At 41.8% G+C, this 25024-nt stretch overlaps 5 protein-coding genes and 1 pseudogene across 8 annotated transcripts in view; all 6 read left to right on the forward strand.

Moving 5' to 3' along the window:
• LOC108611701 (uncharacterized) overlaps positions 1–25024 on the forward strand; it is a 48107-nt gene that overhangs the window by 14434 nt on the left and 8649 nt on the right. For 2 of the 4 annotated variants that reach the window (XR_016269447.1, XM_018004468.2), the window contains exons 2-3: positions 10337–11704; positions 11767–12971. Coding sequence is in view for 2 of the 4 variants with exons in the window: in XM_018004468.2 (XP_017859957.1) it covers positions 10355–11704; positions 11767–12971 (2555 nt within the window). In the remaining 2 variants the exon portion in view is untranslated. Of the gene's footprint in view, positions 1–10336; positions 11705–11766; positions 12972–13035; positions 13286–25024 lie in introns of those variants that run through there. The other 2 variants (XM_089465471.1, XR_016269448.1) reach the window with 2 other exon arrangements.
• LOC108611699 (nuclear cap-binding protein subunit 1-like) lies at positions 2584–6232 on the forward strand. Its single transcript, XM_018004465.2, has 3 exons — positions 2584–4206; positions 4982–5288; positions 5350–6232. Exons 1-3 carry the CDS (start codon positions 2798–2800, stop codon positions 5860–5862), a joined length of 2229 nt encoding a protein of 742 aa, XP_017859954.1. The 5' UTR covers positions 2584–2797; the 3' UTR covers positions 5863–6232.
• Positions 13425–13780, forward strand: LOC149269744 (leech-derived tryptase inhibitor C-like). The gene has a single exon (XM_089465496.1). It carries the CDS (start codon positions 13476–13478, stop codon positions 13680–13682), a length of 207 nt encoding a protein of 68 aa, XP_089321622.1. The 5' UTR covers positions 13425–13475; the 3' UTR covers positions 13683–13780.
• Positions 16812–17166, forward strand: LOC108611700 (turripeptide Ici9.1-like). Its single transcript, XM_018004466.2, has one exon. It carries the CDS (start codon positions 16862–16864, stop codon positions 17066–17068), a length of 207 nt encoding a protein of 68 aa, XP_017859955.1. The 5' UTR covers positions 16812–16861; the 3' UTR covers positions 17069–17166.
• LOC149269745 (leech-derived tryptase inhibitor C pseudogene) lies at positions 17542–17895 on the forward strand (annotated as a pseudogene).
• Positions 18151–18504, forward strand: LOC149269746 (bdellin B-3-like). The gene has a single exon (XM_089465497.1). The coding sequence runs from the start codon at positions 18205–18207 to the stop codon at positions 18409–18411; it is 207 nt and encodes a 68-aa protein (XP_089321623.1). The 5' UTR covers positions 18151–18204; the 3' UTR covers positions 18412–18504.

Raw genomic sequence — 25024 nt, forward strand, 5'->3', positions numbered from 1 at the left:
AGTTGATCGGTTGCGAATTGCACACAAATTGTTATTTTGTCGGGGAATTGTATTGTCTTCTAGTTTTACTGTCTCAGCTTGAACTGAATTACAAAAAGTGCCTAAGCTAAATGTAGATATAGAATTGGATTTCAATTAAGCACAGCGTATTATTATAGAAGGTAAAAAAAAGTGATCTAGCGGAGAAGGGAGCATTAAAATAGATTTGGTAATCTTGCAGTTGAGGCGTCAAAGATTTTGGTTTAGTTCGCTCCATATCACTAGATATCACTAGAGCTACAACTATCGATACCTAACCACAAGGCTATCGATACTTAAGTATAGTATCATCTAGGAAAAGAAGAAGCGTATTTAGTCCATTCGAAAGGCAAAACGAAAAAAAAGGCTAAGTAGATAATTAAAGTACAGATTAAAACAAGTAAGAAAGCTCCAGTCGAGACTGCTCGACTAGGAGATACCCTGAACCCTCCAAGCTGATATTCTAATCATTCTGCACTTCTTTTATGCACACATACATACATATGTATCCACACGCACGCATAAGCCTGCGCTCTGCTAACTGCGAAGTAAGCAGCGACTGCGCTTGGGCTGCGCTGCAGTGTGGGCAATATTATGAGAATTTATTTGTTGAATAATTTCTTTTGTAGACATACGATCTTAATGAAACTTTCAGAGCGTAATCATATGGTGAATATGTGTGTACATTCCAAAGCACAAGTCTCTAGTACTTGAAATGCGTTTTTTTCAAATTGGGGGAGAAGGGGGCGTGGTATCCAAAATCTGTAAATTACAAAATCTTTGTATCGATTAACTTTATATACAACGCAAATTTGAAGACTTCAAGTCTAAAAATGTTCAAATTAGGCTGAAAAAACAAAATCAATTTTTCGATTATTCTCGATAAAAAAGTTATCGGACAATTTATCGAAAAAATAAAACAAACTCGTACTGCGTATGGTACTCACGAGTATGCATGCCAAATTTCAGCTCTCTAGCTCTTATAACTTCTGAGATCGACGCACTCATACGGACGGACGGACGGACAGACGGACAGGGCTATATCGACTCAGCTGGTCGCACTGATCAAGAATATATATACTTTGTGGGGTCTGCCACGCCTCCTTCTGCCCGTTACATACTTTTTCACAAAACCATTATACCCTGATTTCCCATTTTCAATGGGTTCAGGGTATAATAAAGTCTTACAAATAAATGCATTTATTCAAGAGAGTCGATCTTTATAAATAAACATAGAATTTTCCCTAAGTAAGTGGAATATGTCTATACCAAGGAGTAACTGATTCAGCTTTAATATATATGATATTTTTATATTCTATATATATTTATATTTTGTGCATATTTTTTAAAGCAACTATATCAATCTGCTTATTTCCTATATTATTTCTCTAGTATTACTACTATTATTATTATAATTATTAAATTTTTAGAGTATTTATATATACACAGCTATTCAGTATACCCTCAGTCCCTCAGTCACAAGTCTAGCTATTCCTAAAACTCTTCTCTTCACTCATAATCACATATTTTTGAATATTCGCAGGTTTGCGAGCAACTAAAGCAAATTAGCTATCCCAGCTCAGTCGTTGTCGATCATTTCGAATAAACAAAAAGAAATACAAAAATTATGTTCATCATTATGAAATGAATGCAATCGATTTGCATATTTTCTTTTACGACCTCGAGTAATTTACCAATGCAGAATTTATTATTATTTCATTTCTTGATTTCTCTCTCCATCAGCTGCAAGGCGGCTTTTGTGGCTGTTTTATTGTCGCAACTGTTCCTCTCACTCTCTCTCTCTCTCTCTCTCTCTCTCTCTCTCTCTCTCTCTCTGTCTCTCTGCCGCTCTTGGCTGTTGTCCGATCCATTGGCATTGCCATTGACCATGTGTCATTTGCTGTGGCTGGGGCCATAATGATGCCAGACTGCTTGCCAGTTTACCTGGTCCGCTGGCCGAGGATCTGGCGGCAAAATATCTTGTGGCTGGATCAGTCATCAGCTTTATGTGGCATATAATTTTTTTATTTGGTTCGTTCATAAGAGCATCGTAAAATTTTTGATGACGTTCGTCAAATTGCAGTTGTCGTTCGTTGCCTTGCCTTGTCTTGCCTTGGTTCTTGCTCGCTCACAGCTTCCGCAGCATCACAAACTCAATTTTATATGCGCTTTTTACGCGCTCTCTCATAAAACTACATATTTTATGATATTTCGTTGTGAAGTTCGATCAGTTCACGAATTGACCTTATTTAAAATATATTTTTAAAGCTCAGTAGGTAAATTTAATTAACAAGTATTACAAATTATTGACTGCGAATGCGAAAATTGAAGGGAATATAATATATATGTAAAATCATTTTAATAATAAATATAGTTAAACATGCAGAGTGATTATTTATATAATAAGTTTGTATTTATTAATATAAAATCATTAAATTGATATTTTAAAGCTATTTAAAAACTAATAACAATATCAGTAAAAATAAATCTGAAAAAAAATAGTAAAATATTAAAATTTCTGTAAAGAAAATATTAGGAAATATTGAGAAAGAAAAAAAATATGTCATTATTAAAAACTTAATCTAGTGCCAATAAATGCGAAAAATTTACACAATCATAGAAGGCTTTGAAATTCTTCTGTTGGCTTTGGAAATGTTTTAGCAAACGGAAAGTCATTCGCTTGGCTCAGCTCGATGCGGCTAGTTCAGAGCTCTTAAAATTGTAATTTTCATATTTTTTTTCTGTAAACTGAATTGAATTGATTAATTTTGTTGTGAAAATGAATTCGCGTCGACGTTGTCGCGAGGTAAGCCCAGAGGAGCCATTGCCAGCGGAAGCAGGCGGACGTCCAACCAAGTGCGCTAGGCGCCCGGACCACAAGGAGGTGATGGCCACCATTGAGAACCTGATGATAAAGCTGAGCGACTACAACAGCGCCACGGTGCAGGGACGCATCGAGGACCTGAGCTACTATGTGACGGATACGCTGCACATCTACAAATGGGATATACTGCGGACTCTGGTTGACTGCGTCGAGAAGTATCCGATGCAGTGCGGCGCCTATGCCACCTTCGTGGGCCTGGTCAATGTGCAGGACTACGAGTTTGGCAGCGAGTGCCTCAAATGCGTCACGCAGCAGCTGGTGAAGGCGCTGTACGAGGGCGAGTGGCTGAAGGCGCAGAGCCTGGTGCTGCTGTTGGCCGATCTGGTCAATACGAATGTGTTGACAGTTGGCTCGATGCTGCAGCTGCTCAACTCCTTGGTCGATGTCTGCGAGGAGGAGGATGCGTCCCATAGGCGTCGCGATTTCTACGCTCACCTGGTGCTCAGCTCATTGCCGCTCGTGGGTCGCGAGCTGTATGAGAAGAAGGAGACAGTGCTGCAGACGCTGCTCAAGCGTCTTCAGGTCTACATCAAGAGGGAGCGCAGCCCCGGGGAGGGTACGCGTTTGCTGCGCATCTTTAACAACTGCGATGTGCCGCAGCTCGACTATCTGGAGCTGTTGTGGCTGCAGATCAAGCGCCTGATGCATGCCAAATGGATCGAGAAGGAGCTGCTACGTCCCTATGCCGCCTTCGACGAAAACTTGAGCACCGCCTTGCAGCATCATCTGCCACCATTTCAGCCGCCTTGCCATGAGGACGACTCGGCGGACTATCCGCATCCCTGGCTAGTCTTTCGCCTCTTCGAGGCCAACGACTTTCCGCCGCACATGCGCATGCCGGACGAACTGGACATTGGACGGCATATCATTGAAGCGCACATCATGGAGACGGTGCGGCTGCACCATCTGGAGCGCAAGATTTGTGCCGAGCGCCTGATGGCCTATTGCGTGGCCAAACCCACGCGGCCCATGGAGCACTGCATCATCGAGGTGCTGCTGGGGCAGATGCTGCAGCTGCCCAGCTCCCCGCTGCTGACCATCAACTACGGCGCTCTCATCATTGAGCTCTGCAAATTGGTGCCCGACAAATTTCCACGCATTGTTGCCCAGGCCGCCGATATGCTCTACACGCAGCTGGAATATATGAATCCCTCCAGCTTCGATCGCTTTGTCAATTGGTTCTCGCACCACTTGAGCAACTTTCGCTATCAATGGAACTGGCAGGATTGGGAGAACAGCATCACATTGCCCGAATTTCATCCCACCCGTCAATTTGTACGCGAACTCCTCAAGAAGTGCATGCGGTGGGTAATATTGTAAATTGGTCTATAAGAGCGTTTGGAGTCGGCTATGGTCGACTGCTTTGAGTCTGGAATCTAGTTAGGTTTGAGAGAGAGAGAGAGAGGGAGAGAGAGAGAGTGAGAGTGAGTAAGACTGTGTATGGGAGAGAGTGTTTGTGTGAGAGAGAAAGAAGGAGTGTTTGAGAGAGAAGGAAAGCGAATGAGCGAGAGAGTGGTAAAGAATGAGAGAGTATGTAAGAAAAAGAGAGATGGAAAGAGAGAGAGGAGTGATAGAAGATAGACAGTGAGAGAGAGAGAGAGAGAAAATGTGTGCAGGAGAGAGGGAGCGAGTATGTGAACAAAAGTAAGAGTGTGTGGGAGAGAGAGAAATGACCACAGGCAGAGGCAGGGACCGAGGTCGAAGCATTTCTTGTTATTAAGCTTAATTTCTATGACTTTACATTATGAGAGAAGCTAATGCCAAATCGTTTATATTAATAATTCATTTCTTGGGATGTTGAAGTCTCTGGCATTATATTCTTAGCATCTGAATAATAATTTTAAAGTCTATTACAACATAGGTAGCAAATTCTATAAACTGAGACCATCAAGTGTTAAAAAGTCCCTGTTAGGCTCTAAGACTCCTCCAACTCAAGTTGAAATCTATCATAGATTATAGATGCTAGATAAATATCTGATCATACAAACCTCTGATGTACGCTTTATAAAAGTATACTAGCCTACACTCCCTTCAAAGTACCCTCTCGATCAAGTGATACGACTCCTAATTGCCCCATAGACTCAGCTATCACCAGCACATTGTGCAATTGGTGCCGGCTTCGTATGCGCCGCTGCTGCCTGCCTCGCCGGATCCGAATTTCAAGTATATCGATGGGCTGCTGCCTGGAGCTAAGTTGGCCAAGCATGTGCTGGATGCAATACGCTCCAAGTGTGCACCGGAGCTGTTGGGCGGCCTGCTGGAGGCCACCACAGAGCTGGACGAAGGGCTGAAGATCAATGTCCTGATGCAGAGCCTCTTGCACTTGGGCTGCAAGTCCTTTACGCATATCTTTTCTCTGCTTAGCAAATTTCAGCCCGTGTTGAAGGTGAGTTTCTGTGAGCAGTTGCCCACTCAGCGGATATATCCACTCAAATGCTATCCAACAGATGTTGGCCCACAACGATGCCAATCAGCTGGCCATGCTGCGGGCTTTGTTTGAGGTCTGGTCCAACAACGAGCACGTCAAGTTGGTGGTCGCCGACAAATTGCTGAAAATGCATATTGTGAGCAACCACGCTGTGGTGGCCTGGGTTTTCAATCCCTCGCTCAAGTCGGAGTTGGTCAAAATGTATTTGTGGGAATTGCTGAACCTGACCGTCAGATACACCAAGTACCATATGCGTATAACTGAGGACAATCAGAGCACAGACTTGAATTGTCTGCTCCTGAACATTGCGCAGACCTGTGTCAAGGTTCTCATGGATCATCGGAAGTCGGAGCAGAGCTCGGAGGTTGACTACTGGTTCCAGTGGATCCAAGGGCGCCTGCTGCAGCTGCTCTTCAACTATATCGATGATGTGCGCAAAATCAGCAGCAAATTGCGTGAAATTGCTTTCGAAGCGGAGGAGGCCAAGAGTTTGTCCAATATGATCAATGATTACTTAAACTATATAACATAGACTGGAGAAGAATAGCTATAAATAATGTATATATATATATATGTATATCACATAATCACGTCATACATCATCATCTCATTCATACATGATTCATCAAGGTCAAACAAATCAATCAATCAATCAGCCAATTCAATCTATCAGTCAATCAATCAATCAAACAACTATGATATACACATATAACAATACATATTCATATTCCATTCACCAGCTTAAAAGACATTACATTTCACTCATAATTCATCCATTCCAAAGACTGGAAAAGAATTTCTATTGTAAACTCATATGATATATATATCGAAACTCTGTATTCAATATCTATTCATATTTTAATTTAAAATTCAAATTGTTAAAGACTTTTTAGCTCATATAATTTTTGTATTTTACTTGATTGGCTATATTACTAAGCTATCATAATTTCTAATCTATTTCAACTAAATATGATAATCCAGATGTTAGCCTCTTCACTCATCCCAATCACATTCTTTGCCTGATATTTTCTTTATATTACATGCATATTTCTTTGTTTGATTTCGTTCTCCAACCATTCCGAGCTCCAGCCACCTGCCATACGCCCACAAGCCATTTATATGGAACCGCTTGGGTCTGACATAAATGCCATGTTGTACAGTATGTCTATTTGTTGTTCAACTGACGCCGATGGGTTGGTTGCACAAACATGTCGAGTTAGAGCCCGCTGCTCCATCTCTGTGTGCATGTGTGTGTGTGTGTGTGTGTGTTATTTCGCGCTTGTGGTGCTAAATTGGGTGATAACTCCTTTTTAATGGTTAAGCTTTTGTTGTTGTAGCTGTTGCTGTTGCTGCTGCTCTGTTCTAAGTTTTATTTTTATTTGCGCCGCTAAAACTCAATTTTCGAATCAAACAACCACGCGAGGATTTCTCTCCCCACCGTTCATATTGCCCCTGGAATTTGCCAGCCTGTCGCTTTGCTCTGTTTTTCCTGATGATATGGCCTCAACAATGTTGTGTGTTGTTCTTATTTTGTTGCTGCTGCTACTGCTGTTGCTGTCGCTGTTTGCCATTGGTTTTATTGTTGTTGATGGGCCCCGTTGCTGTTGCTGTTGCCTTTGCTGTTGCTGCTGCTGCTGCTGCTGCTGCTGCTGCTGCTGCTGTTCCCATTGCCTTTGGCCGTCGACGTTGTCACAAATGCAAATAATGGCACAATTGTGCTTGTGCAGCTCTTAACTGCTTTTATTATTTAATTCCTCAATATAAGTGCGCTGTATGATTGTCTATGTGCCACTAACAACATACACACAAACACACACACACACACACACACGTTCAGAGAGACTCACTTATGTGTTACACACATTGTAATCATTCGCATACGGCATTTGTAAAGCATTCCTCTCAATCTTTTATTGCTTTAATACATTTACTATGGTTGAACAGACAAACTAATAGTGAAAATTTAAAAAAAAAAAAAATATATATGTGAAAATGTAATAGAAATTACCTTTGTTCAAATTGTTGATCAAATTTAAACAAATAAAATACAAATTAAATTAAAAACTTAACTGAAAATAAAAAAATTTAAAAAAAAAAATTAAAATATATTTAAAATTTATTTTAAGTAAATTAGAAAAAAAATAAAAAAATTTTAAATTAAGTAAATATTTTTTTTTAAATTAAAACTGATTAAAAAAAAGAATAAATTAAAATTGTATATTAATAGAACATTAATAAATATAATACAACATATATAAATAATTTAAAAACTATTGCTTTTGTAATTTTACAAAATAAAAACAAACCTAAACAAAAATTTTTTAAAACAAAAAACTAATCCAATAAAAAAAAATATTAAAAACTGTGACTTGTAAATAACTTTAATTAATTTTCACATATTTGACCTATAATAAAAAATAATAATAATAATAAAATTAAGCTAAAATCAAAATACTAAAATTATTATAGCACACTTTCGAGCGTTTTTTTTATTATTTTTTTTTATTATTTTTAAACAGGCTTTTTACTACCTAATTGGCAGGTTAACAAGTTGAACATAAACGTATTTCTGAAAAATATTTTTAGGCTCGCCCACAATTAGATTGTCATAAAGGCTTTACTTTTTTATTGCAAATCCTTTTCACTAATAATCAGCTGTGAGCGCTTCGCCAGGTGTGTTACTAATTTCGTAACACTTGTCTTCGCTTTGCCTTTGAGTTTGGTTCTTGGCAAATGAATTGCAGGATATGTGCAATTAGATGGCAATTAGTTGCTTAAACGCTTACAACGCACACTGAAGGCGATGTAAATATTTGTATGTGTAATAAGCAATTATCATGAATTACAAGACACGCACAAACACATACACACACGCACTCACACACCTTTAGCACACACAAGTGTTGTTGGCATGCTGCTGAAAATTAGACAGCCTACTAATTAGGCATATAAAAATTGGTAAGAGTCACAATAGTTAGCTGGCTTAAGAGATGGCAAGAGAGTGTGAGAGAGAGAGAGAGAGAGAGAGAGAGAGAGAGCGATTGTCTAAATAACTGTGCATGTGTTTCAAGCACGTTAATTGTTAAACAAACGCGCGTTTATCACTCAACAGCAACAACAAAAACGACAACAATGGAGCACATCCCGTTACGCTTAGAACCGTCTGCTCCCAATATTGTCCTTGTCGTTGGCTCGTTAGACGGATGAAAGCCTCGCTGGCTGCGCTCTCACTTGCCCAATGCGCGTATTCCATATTCCAACACATTCACATTCACATTCAGTTTCACATTCATATCGTCAACGGCAGCGCCAAATGCTTTGACATCCGCCCACGCACATGCAACGCGACAGAGAGAGAGAGAGAGAGAGAGAGAGAGAGAGTGGGTGACTGGGTGGGAGGGCGAAAGTGGGCGAGAATTGTTATGTTTTTCGTATTTAACCTCAGACATGGGCCTCGTTTGTATAAATTCCAACAGCAGCCACTGCCAACTGCTGCCGCTGATTGTTGCTGTTGTTGCTGTTGCTGCTGTTGTTGTTGTCGCTGCTGCTGCAATTGTACTGTGAAATTATTAACAACGACAACAATGGCGCCAGCGTCGACGTCGCCGTCAACGTCGACAGCGACAGCGACGCATCGTTCATCGCGCTCACATATGGCGGAAATGACACTTTTACAGTTAGCATCGCGAGGCGTAACGCTGAGAGAGAGAGAGAGAGTAAGAGCTAGTGCGTGCATATGGGAGTGAGCGGGAGATAGAGATAGAGAGGGGCATAGAGCGCGACACGTACGCTACACAGACGCAATAAACTTCATTTCTGACAGGCCGCAATGCCAACAGGCGGACACGGACATAAACAGGAACACGAAACAGAAACGGCAACGGAACGGAATGAGACGAGAGCGGGAACAGGAGCGGCAACGGTACGGGTTGGGGGACGGAACTGGCACTACGTAGCTGTTATACGCACAGGCGCGCCGGCATGTCAACGCTGTGGTGATGTTGATGCAAATGGGAGTGGGCAACAGGATTGGCTGGCTACCCCAACCGGTGCCACACAGCCAGCTAATGAATAAACTGGGCTTGAAATATGACCCTGGCCGACTGGCGCTGCCTGCACTGCTGGCCAGCCTATAGACGACCTCTGTTTATTTACCGATTGGCCAATGAAGCGCTGGCCAAAGCGCTTAGTTGCTTGTGGCATAAAGTCTGCTTGGACGAGATCTCAATAAATCACAGAGTCCATTTGGTGCACTCAATCAAAATCGAGCTCAAGTACATAGACGAATAGCGCTTGTTGTTTTAGGCCAATAGTAAACATCAAGAGGGTGATGTAAAGGTATAGAAAGTGGTATGGCTAAGAACCAGAAGTTCGATCGAGGGGCCATAACTGTCCAATGTATTTGTAATTAAAGGTTTACAAATTGAACATAGTAAATATGGGATCGTTCATTTATACTAATTATATGCATTAATATCGTCCATTTAGAGGTATAGAAATTAGTATGGCTATGTGCTAAGAATTCGATAATAATAACGGTCCAAGCTATTATTGTTATCGAAGTTGAAGGCTTTCTAATCGTGCATTGCAACTATGAGATCTCTTCTGAAGAGATCGTAGATCTAAAATATATCGAATTGAGCCTTAGTATAAAACCAATTTAAATATTAAGCATTCGAGTACTATCATTTCAAATATGATTCATTTCGATATTCCTTTTCGATATTCGATAACTCTAATGCTTAAGCTTTGGAATAATATCATATCAAATATTTATCCCATTCCCTTTGATAACTCTCTAATGCTTAAGTTTTAGAATAATATCATATCAAATATTTATCCCATTCCCTTTGATAACTCTCTAATGCTTAAGCTTTAGAATAATATCATATCAGTTAATTATCCCATACCTTTCGATGACTACCTGATCGTTCAGCTTTAGAATATTATCATATCAGATACCCGTCTCATTCCCATCGATAACTCTCTGACCGTTTACTTTCCAGCACAGACATCCCGCAATAATGAACTCGCAATCGGATGATGTGGAGGATGTGCACCTGTGCATTAAGTGCCACGCGACGATCGTGGGTCTGCGCAAATACATTTATCATCGTAAGCAGCATTGTCTGCGCATGGTGGGAGGTAGTCGAAAGGAGAAGCAACTGGAGGTCACGGCAACGACATCTGCGACTTCTGCGCACGTGACGCGCACAGTTATAACGCGCTCCAGCTTGGAGCATAGCTATGATGGGTTCAATTTCGGCGAGGCGGAAGCACCGAGCAGCTACTTGCGCAAGACGACGGACAGCCATGGGGGCAAGACGTCGAAAGCCCTAACTGAGGCGTACGATCCGACGAGCTACGAGCTGGGTGCAGACGTCTTCTTCTCCTCGCTGCAGCTGCAGAGCGTCTCCACGGGCGGCAAGACGGGCGCACGACCCGAACGGGGCGCTAAGGAGGAGCAGAGCTGGCATTCGGCGGGCCGGTGCTCCGATCCATTGCTGAAGGCAGTGCGGGAGCATGAAGAGCCGGTGTTCAAGACGCTGAACTTTGCCAATTCGCCGGAGGCGAGCGAGGAGGAGGACGAGGAGGAGGAGCCCGATGAGTCGGATGGCGATGATGATGAGGCAGAAAATGACCAGGAGCCAGACTTCGATCCCGAGCTCCATCCAGATGAAGATTACGATGGGCGACGCCACTCGCCGCCGACTGTGCCTGCCACGCACACTGGCGGCAAGTGGAGGCCGGAGCAGCGGCCACAGCTGCATCACACGCACCTGGAGCGCATCTCGCCCAGCTGGGATGAGCCGGCCGAGGACGCCCACGATCATCCGCCCGCCGAGCACACACACGGCAAATGGGTGCCCGGCAGCAAGCAGCTGGAGTACCGGGAAAACATTGACCTGACCAAGCTGAAGCAGCCGAGCGCCAGCTATTGGTGCAACATCTGCTGTCGCCGGCTCAAGACGCGACTCATCTACGATCAGCATCTGCGCAGCAACTACCATAAGCGGCGCGCGGACACCGAGTGCCAGCTGGAGCAGGCCAATCTCCAGTCCGCCCATCTGAAGGTCAACAAGAACTTTGCCCATCCGCCCGCGCCATCGGCGAAGGAGCAAATGCATCAGCGGCGTCGTCGTCGCGCCCGTCTGCTGCGCTGCGAGCTCTGCCGGCACAGCATGGCGCGCCATCTGATCGGCAAGCACCTGATCTCGCACTATCACTATCGGCGCATGCAGCTCAAATCGCAGCTGGGCAGCCAGAGCGCCTCGCTGCACGCCATCCTGGAGCACATGGGCAGCATTGTGCGGCAGGCGCCGTTCCAGTGTCTGCCCTGTCGCTTCTATGCCAACACGGAGCAGGCCTTTCAGGTGAGATCCATGACGCACTCTGCCAGGTCCAGCACACCCGACTAAACACATTTCCCTTGCAGGCCCACTGGCGCTCCTCCGACCACATCGAGCTGACCGGTCGACTGGGCGGCACCTTCTGGTGCAGCTACTGCCAGTTCGAGTGCGGCAGCAACGAGGAGATGTGGCAGCATCTCCTGGGCAATGGGCACATGGAGGTGCTGCATGCGATCAATCGATCGGTGCCCGTGTGCATTGGCCAGCGTCGGCACCTCAACTGCTCTGTGTGCCAGGCCGGCTTCCTCTACAACGCCCAGCTGCGACGCCATTTCGCCTCGGAGCACGGGGGCGTGGCACCCACAGGCAGCGCCTCGGATGACTATCAGTGCCGCTTCCGCTGTGACATTTGCGGAGCGCCGCAAAAATCGCGCGTGGCTTTGCAGCGCCACGAGAAGCACAAGCATCGCCTCAGTAAATATTATTGCGCCGTGTGTGAGCTGGAGTTCGAGACGCCGCTGGCTGCGCGTCGGCATCGCAGTCTACTGAGCCATAAGCAGAATGCGATGCTTCGCCAGGATGGTGGCCCCTGCAGCAGCTCTGTGCAGCCAGAGGGGGAGACCGAAATAGAGCACATGCTGCGCGAGGTGCTGGACGATCCGCTGTCCGAGCCCGAGCAGCCAACAACGAGCTCAGGCACCGGCCGGAGGCGAATGTGGATTAGCCAGTGCGCCAATTGCCAGCAGAGCTTTGAGTCTCCCCAGGCGCTGATTCGGCATCGCAGCGAGGCCCATCCCATGGAGAGCCACTGCTGCCTCAGCTGCGGCAGCAGCTTCCAGACGGCCCAGGCCCTGGGGCGGCACACGCGCAGCTGCCAGCCCATTACCTCGATCTCCTCCACCATGGACGCGGTCGCCAATGACTGGCCCTGCGATCAGTGCGGCTTCAGTGCCCAATACGAATCGGATCTGCTCTATCATCGCTTCTTTCACATACGCGGCCCAACGATTGGCAAGGACGAGCTGCTGCAGTGTCCGCGCTGCCCCAAGCGCTTCCGCAAACACTCGCTGCGCGCCCACCTGCGCAACCACACGAACGAGCGCATCTTCGAGTGTGACCAGTGCAAGGCCAAGTTCGCCAGGCGACACAATCTCAAGAGCCACATGGCCAACATTCATGGCCAACGGGAAAATCCAGAAAATGCCCCCAAGACAACGACAACATCGACGACGACGATGCGAGCCAAGCCGAAATTTGAATGTGGCACGTGTGGCAAAATGTTGGCTAAAAAGTAAGTTATATTTAGATTTTTCAAATTAGATATATTCATTAATTTCAAGTCTGTTTAAATACAGTAGAATCCCGATAATTTGAAATGGCCAGGGGATCGATTTACACAGAAACTCAAATTGAGAATTATTGAGAACGAATTTCTGTCAAGGAGATAGAATTTTTTTTTCGATTTAGCGGGGTACGAATTATCGAGACCCGACTGTATATGTTATATACTTACCTAATATAGTAGAGAATATATATATTATCTCTAATTCTATCGATTAGATTGATTGGCTTTGCTCTGATAATTAAATTACTAAACACCAAGATTAAAGAATTTGGGTCGCTTTATGCAGCACTTAAAAAATAATTACAGTCCATATTGATCAAATTAACTACAGTTTCGGATTAATTATTAACGGATTACTCGTTCTCAGAGCTTGGTAAAGGCCTATAAAAGCACGCCAGCAATTGAAAATCAATTCAAAGTTGTTTCAGCACTTGTTAATAGTTAATCATCATGCAGTTTTTCGCAGTTATCGCCCTCAGTCTGCTGGTCCTGAATCCTGTCACTGCTCTCCTGACATGTCCCTGTCCTAAGATTTTTCATCCTGTCTGCGGCAGCGATGGCATAACATATGCCAACGAGTGCCTACTGGACTGTGCTGCTGAGGAGGCGGCACTGAACGGTGTCAAAATATTCAAAGTACACGATGGACCATGTTAAATATTGGACCCAAATTGGATGATAGAATTGAACTGAGTTCCAATAGTTTGTTTTAGATATGAAGCGAAATAAACATTAAATCAAACAATGGAAGCTAACACCAATTCTAGTTGATTCTTTTCTAAGGTTTTGTTGTTGTAATTTTGTATGTTTCTCTGATGATTGAAGTAATAAACACCAAGACTAAAAAAAATGTCGTTCGCTTTATGCAATACCTGCTAAAGAATAGTTACAGTCCATATTGATCAAATTAACTACAGTTTCGGATTAATTATTAACGGATTACTCGTTCTCAGAGCTTGGTAAAGGCCTATAAAAGCACGCCAGCAATTGAAAATCAATTCAAAGTTGTTTCAGCACTTGTTAATAGTTAATCATCATGCAGTTTTGCGCTGTTTTCGCCCTCAGTCTGCTGATCCTGAATTATCTCTAATTCTATCGATCCCCATTCGACTATATGCTGTAGCATAGGATTCTTGTATATATATTTCTATTTCGAAATGTTTTTCAATTGCACTCTGACTCCATCACGCTCCATGAGTTCCCTTAGCAAAATCAGCTCAGCTCATCTCATCTGCGCCCTCGGGCGAATTGATATACTATGTTATGCAGTGTGACGTGATGCTCATGAGTGCATGCCACAAGCAACAAAAGAAGGAAACTTGAATGCGGCTGCCAGTAGCAGGAATCTAGACATCCAGGCAGGCAAATGCTTGCCAATGACCAGCAGCAGCTGCGATTGGGAAATGGAGGCAGCTTCGAAACGAGACGAGACGAAACGAGACGAGGCGAGGCGAGAGGCAGCCCACAACACGTACCACTTAGTGTGTGTTTTTCTGGCTCCGACCACAAGCCGAACAATGTCCGACTCAATATCGCAGATTCATAAAAATGAATGAATGTAGGAATGCCAATCCCTTAAATCGTCGGATTGCTGCTGCTGCTGCTGCTGCTGACTCTGCTGCCATTGGAAATGGGAAATCAAGTTTGCTGAAATTGACTCTCAAGTGATGGAACGAATAGCTGGACTGGACACCAACGATTGGGGTAGATTGGGACTGAGACAGGGAATGGGATTGGGAATGGAAATAGGAATGAGAGTGGGAGTGCGAGTGAGAGTGCGAGTACGAGTACGAGTGGAATTGGTACAGCACTGGGACTGTTAGTGGGTCTGGGGAGTAACCATTAAAATGAATTGCACTGCACTTTGTGCCATCAACAGAATCAACTCCCGGACAGCGAATGATGCAGCATAGGAATGACTTAAAATACAAAATAAAATAAACTAAAAGCGCAGACATGAAAGACACAAAAAGGGAAAAGCTACGAAGGATGAAAATGCAATGCTCTTACGAGAAAATTTCGATTTGCAAAATATGAAAAAAAAATGTTGAATTTAATACCGACAAATATATAAAAAGTATATAAATCTTTCGATCCTTATATCTACACTATATATATTATAATAAATATATAATGTATATATATGATAAGAGACAGGCTTTTACAATATTAAAGCTAGTTTCTTTATATGGGGATGCCAATATTCGACGTCGAATATGAACAACCCTGTATACAAATTCTTGTCAGTTGAGACATTTTACTATGAGTCCTTAGTAGGAATACATTAAGACAAAAAAAAAAAAAAACTCCAAGTTTGCCCTAGCAGAGTTAAGCTCTGATAAAAATGTAGATATCAAAGTTCTAACAAACGTAACATAAAACTTGTAATACCCGCTGTATAGAGTATAGAGAAAAAGAAATGAAGAAGCAACAGCGAATTGGAAATGCGAAAAACCGAAACGAAGCAGAGCCAAGTCGCGTCGCGCAGCGCAGCGCTGCGCCAAGCCAAGCCAAGCCAAGCCAAAAGAATCGGATTCCGTATCCAGCCAAACAGAACAGAGCATTGCACGCCATTTCAATAAAAGTGAATTGCCCAACGACGACGACGACGACGATGACGACGACGACGACGACGACGATGGCGATGGCGATGGCGACGACACAAACTTTAGACTGATGCTGATGCTGATGCTGGCAAAGTATCCGCAGAGGACCTAGCTAACCAGCAGAGCAGCCAGAGCTGCTCGGGCCGTAAAAGTTGAGTTAGTTCAAGTCTGGAATTCCGGAAGTGAGCTGCGCTGCGCTGCGCTGTTGACATGACTGACGACGTCGCGTCCTTTGCTTGACTGGGGCGTGCTGAAACTTTGCTGGCTCACACTCATACACTCACACACACAGACTCGCACACTCACACTCTCTCAGTCTCTGTGGCTGTCTGTGAGTTGATCTGCGAGTCGTCTCCTTGCCGGCCACTCGGTCTCGTTAGTCGTAAAAGCAAAGTATCTACATCAAGCGCGCCCGACAATAACTTCAAATGAGCATTTTAATAAATTTTTCAAATAATCACTTGAAAAGTGGAAAACTCTCAGCCAGCTTCGTCTCGGTCGGTCTCAGTGCCCTCTGTCTCTGCTCGCTTGCCTTATGCATTCAGTTAGCCCAGCTCGTCTCAGTCTCCGATCCGTACGCCTCTTCCGGCGACTCGCTGCAATTCAACTTAATGTTTGCTCAAGGAATTAGTTGCTAGCAACTTGGCAGCACAGACTGCACAAGTTATGATTAGTTATGGCCGAGACGTAATTGGATGGCCAGATTTGGATCTGCCGACAGTAGTCCCAGGAGTCAGACAGAAGTGAATACGCTTAGCTGGTGGATAGGCTAGACGGATTATTACTATACTGGAAATTGACATTGTGAGATATAGTAATAATAAAAATGTGGGTTACTATAATACCAATTTTGTAAGCATTTCATTCAGCTGACATCCTCTATTAATTTACGCTAAATCGCAGTCACAGCGATTGGCACATGAATCAGTATTTTACACCCCGTTAACCCCCGACCGTAACATTTACATTACTTGTGTTTTGTAATTTTTTGCCAATGCTCTGCGAATGAATTTAGTTCGCTTCATGCAGTACCTCTTAAAAACAATAACAAGCCCATTTGGAACAAATTGATTATAGAGAGCTTTAAATTTCAGATTTGCAGATCTATAATTTTTGGATCAATTATTAGCGGATTAATCGTTCTCAGAGCTTGTTAAAAGCCTATATAAACACGCCAGCAATTGAAAATCAATTCAAAGTTGTTTCAGCACTTGTTAATAGTTAATCATCATGCAGTTTTTCGCTGTTGTCGCCCTCAGTCTGCTGATCCTGAATCCTGTCACTGCTCTCCTGACATGTCCCTGTCATTGGATTATAGATCCTGTCTGCGGCAGCGATGGCGTAACATATGACAATGAGTGCGAACTGCACTGTGCTGCTAGGGAGGCGGCACTGAACGGTGTCAAAATATTCAAAGTACACGATGGACCATGTTAAATATTGGACCCAAATTGGATGATAGAATTGAACTGAATTCCAATAGTTTGTTTTAGATATGAAGCGAAATAAACATTAATTCAAACAATGGAAGCTAACACCAATTCTAGTTGATTCTTTTCTAAGGTTTCTTTGATCAAATGAGAAAGTTTCTGGATTCATATATAAATTAGTTGAATAATGATTGTAATATTATCATAATGTCATATATGGCATGAACTGAGTTCCTTTGTGGCGAGTTTTTGATACAATTTGTTGTTCTAATTTATGTCTTTTCTTTACCTTAGATTGATTGGCTTTGCTCTGATAATTAAATTACTAAACACCAAGATTAAAGAATTTGGGTCGCTTTATGCAGCACTTAAAAAATAGTTACAGTCCATATTGATCAAATTAACTACAGTTTCGGATTAATTATTAACGGATTACTCGTTCTCAGAGCTTGGTAAAGGCCTATAAAAACACGCCAGCAATTGAAAATCAATTCAAAGTTGTTTCAGCACTTGTTAATAGTTAATCATCATGCAGTTTTTCGCTGTTATCGCCCTCAGTCTGCTGGTCCTGAATCCTGTCACTGCTCTCCCGCCATGTTTCTGTCATCCGATTTTAGATCCTGTCTGCGGCAGCGATGGCGTAACATATGACAATGAGTGCCTACTGGACTGTGCTGCTATGGAGGCGGCACTGAACGGTGTCAAATTATTCAAAGTACACGATGGACCATGTTAAATATTGGACCCAAATTGGATGATAGAATTGAACTGAATTCCAATAGTTTGTTTTAGATATGAAGCGAAATAAACATTGATTCAAACAATGGAAGCTAACACCAATTCTAGTTGATTCTTTTCTAAGGTTTTGTTGTTGTAATTTTGTATGTTTCTTCGCCTTAGATTGATTGGCTTTGCTCTGATGATTCAAGTAATAAACACCAAGACTAAACAAAATGTTGTTCGCTTTATGCAATACCTGCTAAAGAATAGTTACAGTCCATATTGATCAAATTAACTACAGTTTCGGATTAATTATTAACGGATTACTCGTTCTCAGAGCTTGGTAAAGGCCTATAAAAGCACGCCAGCAATAGAAAAACAATTCAAAGTTGTTTCAGCATTTGTTAATAGTTGGTCATCATCATGCAGTTTTTCGCAGTTATCGCCCTCAGTCTGCTGATCCTGAATCCTGTCACTGCTTTCCTGGAATGTCTCTGTCCTCCGATTTTAGATCGTGTCTGCGGCAGCGATGGCATAACATATGCCAACGAGTGCCTACTGGACTGTGCTGCTGAGGAGGCGGCACTGGACTGGGTCAAAATATTCAAAGTACACAATGGATCATGTTAAATATTGGACCCAGCTTGGATGATAGAATTGAATTGAATTCCAATAGTTTGTTTTAGATATGAAGCGAAATAAACATTAATTCAAACAATGGAAGCTAACACCAATTCTAATTGATTCTTTTCTAAGGTTTTGTTCTTGTAATTTTGTATGTTTCTTCGCCTTAGATTGATTGGCTTTGCTCTGATGATTGAAGTAATAAACAGCAAGACTAAAGCAAGTAAGAAGGCTCCAGTCGAGACTGCTCGACTAGGAGATACCCTGAACCCTCCAAGCTGATATTCTAATCATTCTGGACTTCTTTTATGAAACTTTCAGAGCGTAATCATATGGTTAAAATGTGTGTACATTCCAAAGCGCTCTCTAGTACTTGAAATGCTTTTTTACAAATTGGTGGCAAAGGGGGCGTGGTATTCAAAATCTGTATATTACAAAATCTTTGTATCCATTAACTTTATATACAACGCAAAGGAGATTTCACATCTTCAAATCAATTGTTTATAGATTGTTTATAAACGGTTAAATAGTTTCCAGAGTTCCAAAGTTTCTAGTTTCCAAAGTTTATAAAACACATCAACGCTTGGAAAACAATTGAATCCATGCAGAGTGAAATGTGTATTTTTGATGTTAGATCTACATTTTGCTAAAGCCTCAGCTGAATTATCAGAGTTTACTATAAATGTTAAGATACCTAAAAATTAATTGAAATAATACGAAGTGTAGAAGAATCAACTTCTCCTGATTTTGTATCTTTATTCTCCTCAAGTATTACTACAACTTAAAATGCAGACAGCCTCGTTAGTTCCTATCCTATCCTAAAATCAAGTCTATCCCAACTTAGCCAAGTCACAATCGACGTAGTTGCCTTTGGCATATCACAAAATGCTAAACATAACAACAAAAGTAAAGCTAAAGTCTAATATTCGAATAAGATATGGGTTGACTAAGAGAGAAAGAGAGAGAGAGAGAGAGAGAGTGTGTGTGTGTGTGCTCTAGCATTATCTTCCATGGATGCTGCTCGTATTTCTGCGCGGCAGGACAATTGCATTCTATCGTGGCATATCCGCAGGCTTGATTTGCAGTGCATTGCATACTTTGTGGCGGGTGTCCGGTCCAGTTGCAGTCCTGCCACATGTGTGTGGGTCCTTTGGGGCAATATAGCCGGAATGTCCAGCACTTAATGAGTTATTTTTGGTTACTTATTTTGCACTTGCAGCAATCGCTTTTCGCTTGGTATTTTTAATTAATGCAAAATGCGCGCAAAAATTGAAAACAATTCTCATTTGCGGCGCATCTTGTGCTGCATTTCTTTGCCACGCCCCCCACAGCCCCGACCCACAAACTATTTCGGCAACATGGAGAGGGCGCAGGCGGAGGGTCCACAGCAAATTGGATGACATTTTCCATATGAGCAGCACACAAATATTTCGGATGCACTGCGCCAGCTCCTGAGGCATCTTTCAGTTTATTGTTTGCAGCATTTTTAATTAGCGCAATGGACAACAAATTGCTTAGATATACTCTGCACTTTTGTTTTGTTAGTGGGAATCCTCTATTTAGAACAGAAATAGATACAGTCGAGTTCCGATAATTCGAAATTGCAAGGAGATTAGTTTTTATCGAGAATTATCGAGCAGGAATTTTTTCTCAAATATGGAGAATAAATATATCATTTCATAGAATATTTGGCATAATCAAAAAAATGATTTAAATTTACTAAAAATAAACGAAGCTCAATATTATAGTTAAATTATTTAAGTTTTCTATTCACCTGATGAATTAAAAAATAAAATTAATTGTCATTAAAATAATAAATATTCTAGTTTTTTTGTACATATTAAAAAGTAAATTCACATATGTTTATTTCCGAAACATACAAATTTTGAAAGTATTTTTTTCTTTATGAATCTATTAAATCTATTAAAAATCCATTCCGATCGAAAATATTTTCTTATATTCATGCACCTAATACTTCAACAAGAAACAATATCTTTCGGCCACAAAGTGCGCTTCTTGGCTGATATATACCGTTTGTCTGTTGGCCAATGAGAGCTCATCCATTCGCATGAATATTGAAAGTGTTAATTTCCGGTGCTCATTTGGAATTAATGCGTCGCTTGGCTTTTGTAAAAAAGATTCTTCTTAATAATGCGCAACATTAACAAAGTTTCAATCTTTAATCTAAATTCCTCTCGGCGACAACAATGCCAGGAAAAGGAAAACAGAGCGCCAGAGATATGGGTGTATAACAAATAGTGGGCGGATGGGCGGCTGGATGGTTGGGCGTGGCCACAGCAGCGGCACCTGAGCGGATGGTGGTGTTGGCAACATTGTCATGCATTTCTAATGATGCCGTCGCGTGGGCGGCCAGCAACAACAGCATCGACGGCGACGACGACGACGACGACGGCGACGACGACGGCGACGGCGATGGCGTTGATATGTGAAATGTCAGTTTGTATGAGAGTTTGAATAGCAACGACGTTGACAACGACAAACGGAGGCTGATGGGCGTGGCAAGAAGACGGTGTTGTTGCTGCTGCTGCTGCTGCTGCTGGTTGTTCGAGGCTTGTCCAAGATGCTTGCTGCCGCCGTTCGAGACTTGACAAAAGGATGCCATTTCACCTGCAGGAGTTTGCCGTAAATAGTTGTTGCTGCTGCCATTCACTGGGATAATGGCGCCGCCAGCAACAGCAGCAGCAGCAACATAATGCTGAAAGAAAAGCAAAGCGAATTTGATGCAACAGCAACAGCAAAAACAGCAAAATTATCTTTCGCTTCGTTCGTTCTTCGTACGCCTTGTATTTTGCAGTTATAACATTAACTTTTATTTCCTCAGCTGCACTTTACCATGATGCCAGCTGGCTCGCTCCTTCTCTCTCTCTTTAACTCCGCCAAGAACACCTTACAGTTATTTCCTCAACTCAAGCGGAACCTTAGCTTTAACTCTTCACTTCTCTGATATTTTTCCTATACAGAACCCAAGGGACATTAACTGAAATTGAATCACGTTGTGAACTAAACCAGTTCACAGATATCAGTTTGCACATTAAAGACTATTAACATATATATTCATTTATGTATATATGTATATTCAAGCAGCTCTTAACATCATTGTGATTTAGATCCAGCTATAAGCTCATATATTATAGACATTTATATAAATATAGTCAAGTAGTCTCATTAAAGATATATAACTGAAAAACCAATCAAAGACCTGACTTTAATCCTAATGCTAAGATATCCTTATCACAATCTTCACATCTTAAGATCTCTTCTGGTGAATCCATATCGCAATGAGATTTTAATATTGAGATTGAAGTCAGTTCTTTGGATGGTTTTTCTGTTACACATTATCTGTTATATATCAGTGCATACCAATGGATTTATCAAATCACAACTCTGGGAAAATACTTAGATCTCACATCACTGCCAATGCATTGGCATAATTATAATATAGTTGATAAAACTTTACAAGCTCCAGCCGAAACTGATCTTGTCATGGGCTAAACTTGGATTTTCTTGCACATATGTGACTTTGCTTGAAGCCTTTAAGCAGCTGAAGTTTGAAGCAATGGCAAAACACTTAAGAGCTAAACACGCCCATGCGAAAGCGAATGCGGATGCTGATGCGGATGCGGATGCGGGTGGTAGTTGCGATGCAGTTGCGTAGCTACGTTGCGATTAGTTGACGAAACGTTTCACGCCTGGCGACGAAAACTTTGCCCTTTTGTTCTGCAGTCAGGTGGCTGTGTGGCTGGGTGGCTGGGTGGTTTGGGTGGCTGGGTGGTTTGGCTGGCTTCAATGTCGAAGCCGAATCGAGTCGAGCAGCAGCTGTTTGGCTTTGGCTGTTGGCGGTGTTGTGTCAACTTTTGCACACGCCATCCATTAGAGGCGAGCGGAAGACGGGAGGTGGTGGGCGGTGGGCGGTTGGCGGTAGGCGGGGCAGCTGAAGATGCCCTGATGCAGGAAGCTCAAGACGCTGAGCAAACATGTTGCGGGTGGTGGTGCAGGTGCAAATGTATCCTGCTGCTCATTGTCAGCTGCATGCGAAGGTGCCACTGGCTGCACGTCTCTCTCTCTCGCTCTCTCCCTCTCTCTCTCACTCTCTCTCCCTCTCTGTCTCTCTGTGCTGGTGGCATGTCTTAGACAATCGCATGTGTCGCTGGTTGGGGATTCGCTTGCGATTTTGGCCGTGGCGCAGTCAATGCTGCTGTTGCGCTGGCATTGTTGTTCCCAAAACTCGCATAAATATTTATGACAGTCTCTCTGGCTGCTGTTCGTTGTCGTCGTGTCTTGCCTGTCCCGGATCCTGCTCAAGTTCTGTGCCGCGGGTGTTAGTCAGCGACTGCAGCGACTGCTTCCGGTGTCAGTCACAAGGATGTGCTCAACTTTGTCACTCCTGCCCGTACCTCCCATCCCCACCCGCACACACTGCCAGTTCGCCTCAATAGCTTTAACTTCATATCCATACCACCCAGTACCACCGTCCCCCACCCCCTTTAAGCGCCCCATTTCTTGTCCAACTTTCATGTAATTGGTACGTAAGTCTTGTGCCGCCTTTTCAGTTGCAAGTTGTTGTTCGCTTGTGCGACATTAGCTGGATTTTGATGGCTCGTCCCGTGCTGCATGTGAAATTAGTTGCTTGGCATTGGGCGTGGGCCATGTGTAATTAGGGAAGTGCCCAACACCTTAACTCCATTTGCTTATCTGGCTGCCAGCCAGAAAACTTGATGTCACTGCACAAGTATCGTAGCCGGAAATTACCGTTAAATGTCACCCTTGCACTTATGCCCCCCTCTAGCCACTAGCCTCTACCCTTGACTCTGCACATCTATTCTTGAGGGGGGAGAAAATTGCCTCAGATCTGCATTTTTGCATTCATATTAATGCCGTCGCGTTCATTCAAGTTCTTAATGCTCTTACCGCTGAGAGCTATCCATTTTAATCTTGTTTAGTTTCTAGCGGCATTACGCTATGCCATCTGAGTATTTAAACAAGAAACCTAAACTGTGAGAAATGAGAAATTGATATAACTGCCTAAAGGGTCACTATAATTCTTCCATATTAAGAAAAGTATTTTTTTTTATTATTTTCGAGATATCTTTGTAATTCATTGGGAGAGCTCAATATTTATTTATTCCTGTCTTTCATCAGCCATTTAGTATTTTTTTAGTATTATATTAATGAAATCTTTGTAATTGTTTAGGAGAGCTCAATATTTATTTATTCCTGTCTTTCATCAGCTATTTAGTATTTTTTTAGTATTATTTTCATGAAATCTTTGTAATTCATTGGGAGAGCTCAAAAATTATTTATTGCTGTCTTACATCAGCTATTTAGTATTTTTTTAGTATTATATTAATGAAATCTTTGTAATTGTTTAGGAGAGCTCAATATTTATTTATTCCTGTCTTTCATCAGCTATTTAGTATATTTTTAGTATTCTTTTCAAGATATCTTTGTAATTCATTGGGAGAGCTCAAAAATTATTTATTGCTGTCTTACATCAGCTGTTTAGTATTTTTTTAGTATTATATTCATGAAATCTTTGTAGTTGTTTAGGAGAACTCAATATTTATTTATTCCTGTCGTTCATCAGCTATTTAGTATTTTTTTAGTATTATTTTCACGAAATCTTTGTAATTGTTTAGGAGAGCTCAATATTTATTTATTCCTGTCTTTCATCAGCTATTTAGTATTTTTTTAGTATTATTTTTTAGATATCTTTGTAATTCATTAGGAGAAGTCAATGTTTATTATTTCTGATTTACATCAGATATTTAGTATTTTTTAGTATTATTTTTGAGATATCTTTTTAGTTCATTGGGAGAGCTCAAAAATTATTTATTGCTGTCTTACATCAGCTATTTAGTATTTTTTTAGTATTATATTCATGAAATCTTTGTAATTGTTTAGGAGAGCTCAATATTTATTTATTCCTGTCTTTCATCAGCTATTTAGTATTTTTTAAGTATTATTTTCCCGAAATTTATTTATTGCTGTCTTACATCAGCTATTTAGTATTTTTTTAGTGTTATTTTCATAAAATCATTGTAATTGTTTAGGAGAGCTCAATATTTATTTATTCCTGTCTTACATCAGCTATTTAGTATTTTTTTAGTATTATTTTCATGAAATCTTTGTAATTGTTTAGGAGAGCTCAATATTTATTTATTCCTGTCCTACATCAGATATTTAGTATTTTTTTAGTATTATTTTCATGAAATCTTTGTAATTGTTTAGGAGTGCTCAATATTTATTTATTCATGTCTTACATCAGATATTTAGTATTTTTTTAGTATTATTTTTGAGATATCTTGGTAATTCATTAGGAGAGTTTAATATTTATTTATTCCTGTCTTACATCAGCTACTTAGTATTTTTATACCCTGAACCCATTTTCAATGGGAAATCAGGGTATAATGGTTTTGTTGAAATGTATGTAACAGGGAGAAGGAGGCGTGGCAGACCCCACAAAGTATATATATTCTTGATCAGGGTGACGAGCTGAGTTGATTTGGCCCTGTCCGTCTTTCTGTCAGGCTGTTTTATCGATAAAAAACCTTATCGAAAACCAGTTATAAAATTATATCTTCTACACCTTTATTGCTAG

The sequence above is a fragment of the Drosophila arizonae genome, chromosome 3 (assembly GCF_054131065.1).
Source record: "Drosophila arizonae isolate 15081-1271.41 chromosome 3, UAZ_ARI_1.0, whole genome shotgun sequence".
Taxonomy (NCBI): domain Eukaryota; kingdom Metazoa; phylum Arthropoda; class Insecta; order Diptera; family Drosophilidae; genus Drosophila; species Drosophila arizonae.

Excerpts from the sequence above, each read along its gene's own strand:
- LOC149269744 (XM_089465496.1), top strand. The coding sequence starts at position 13,476 with ATGCAGTTTTTCGCAGTTATCGCCCTCAGTCTGCTGGTCCTGAATCCT.
- LOC108611700 (XM_018004466.2), top strand. The coding sequence starts at position 16,862 with ATGCAGTTTTTCGCTGTTGTCGCCCTCAGTCTGCTGATCCTGAATCCT.
- LOC108611699 (XM_018004465.2), top strand. The coding sequence starts at position 2,798 with ATGAATTCGCGTCGACGTTGTCGCGAGGTAAGCCCAGAGGAGCCATTG. Across the intron at positions 4,207-4,981 it reads CTCCTCAAGAAGTGCATGCG|ACTCAGCTATCACCAGCACA; the intron begins GTGGGTAATATT and ends ATTGCCCCATAG. Across the intron at positions 5,289-5,349 it reads AATTTCAGCCCGTGTTGAAG|ATGTTGGCCCACAACGATGC; the intron begins GTGAGTTTCTGT and ends GCTATCCAACAG.
- LOC149269746 (XM_089465497.1), top strand. The coding sequence starts at position 18,205 with ATGCAGTTTTTCGCAGTTATCGCCCTCAGTCTGCTGATCCTGAATCCT.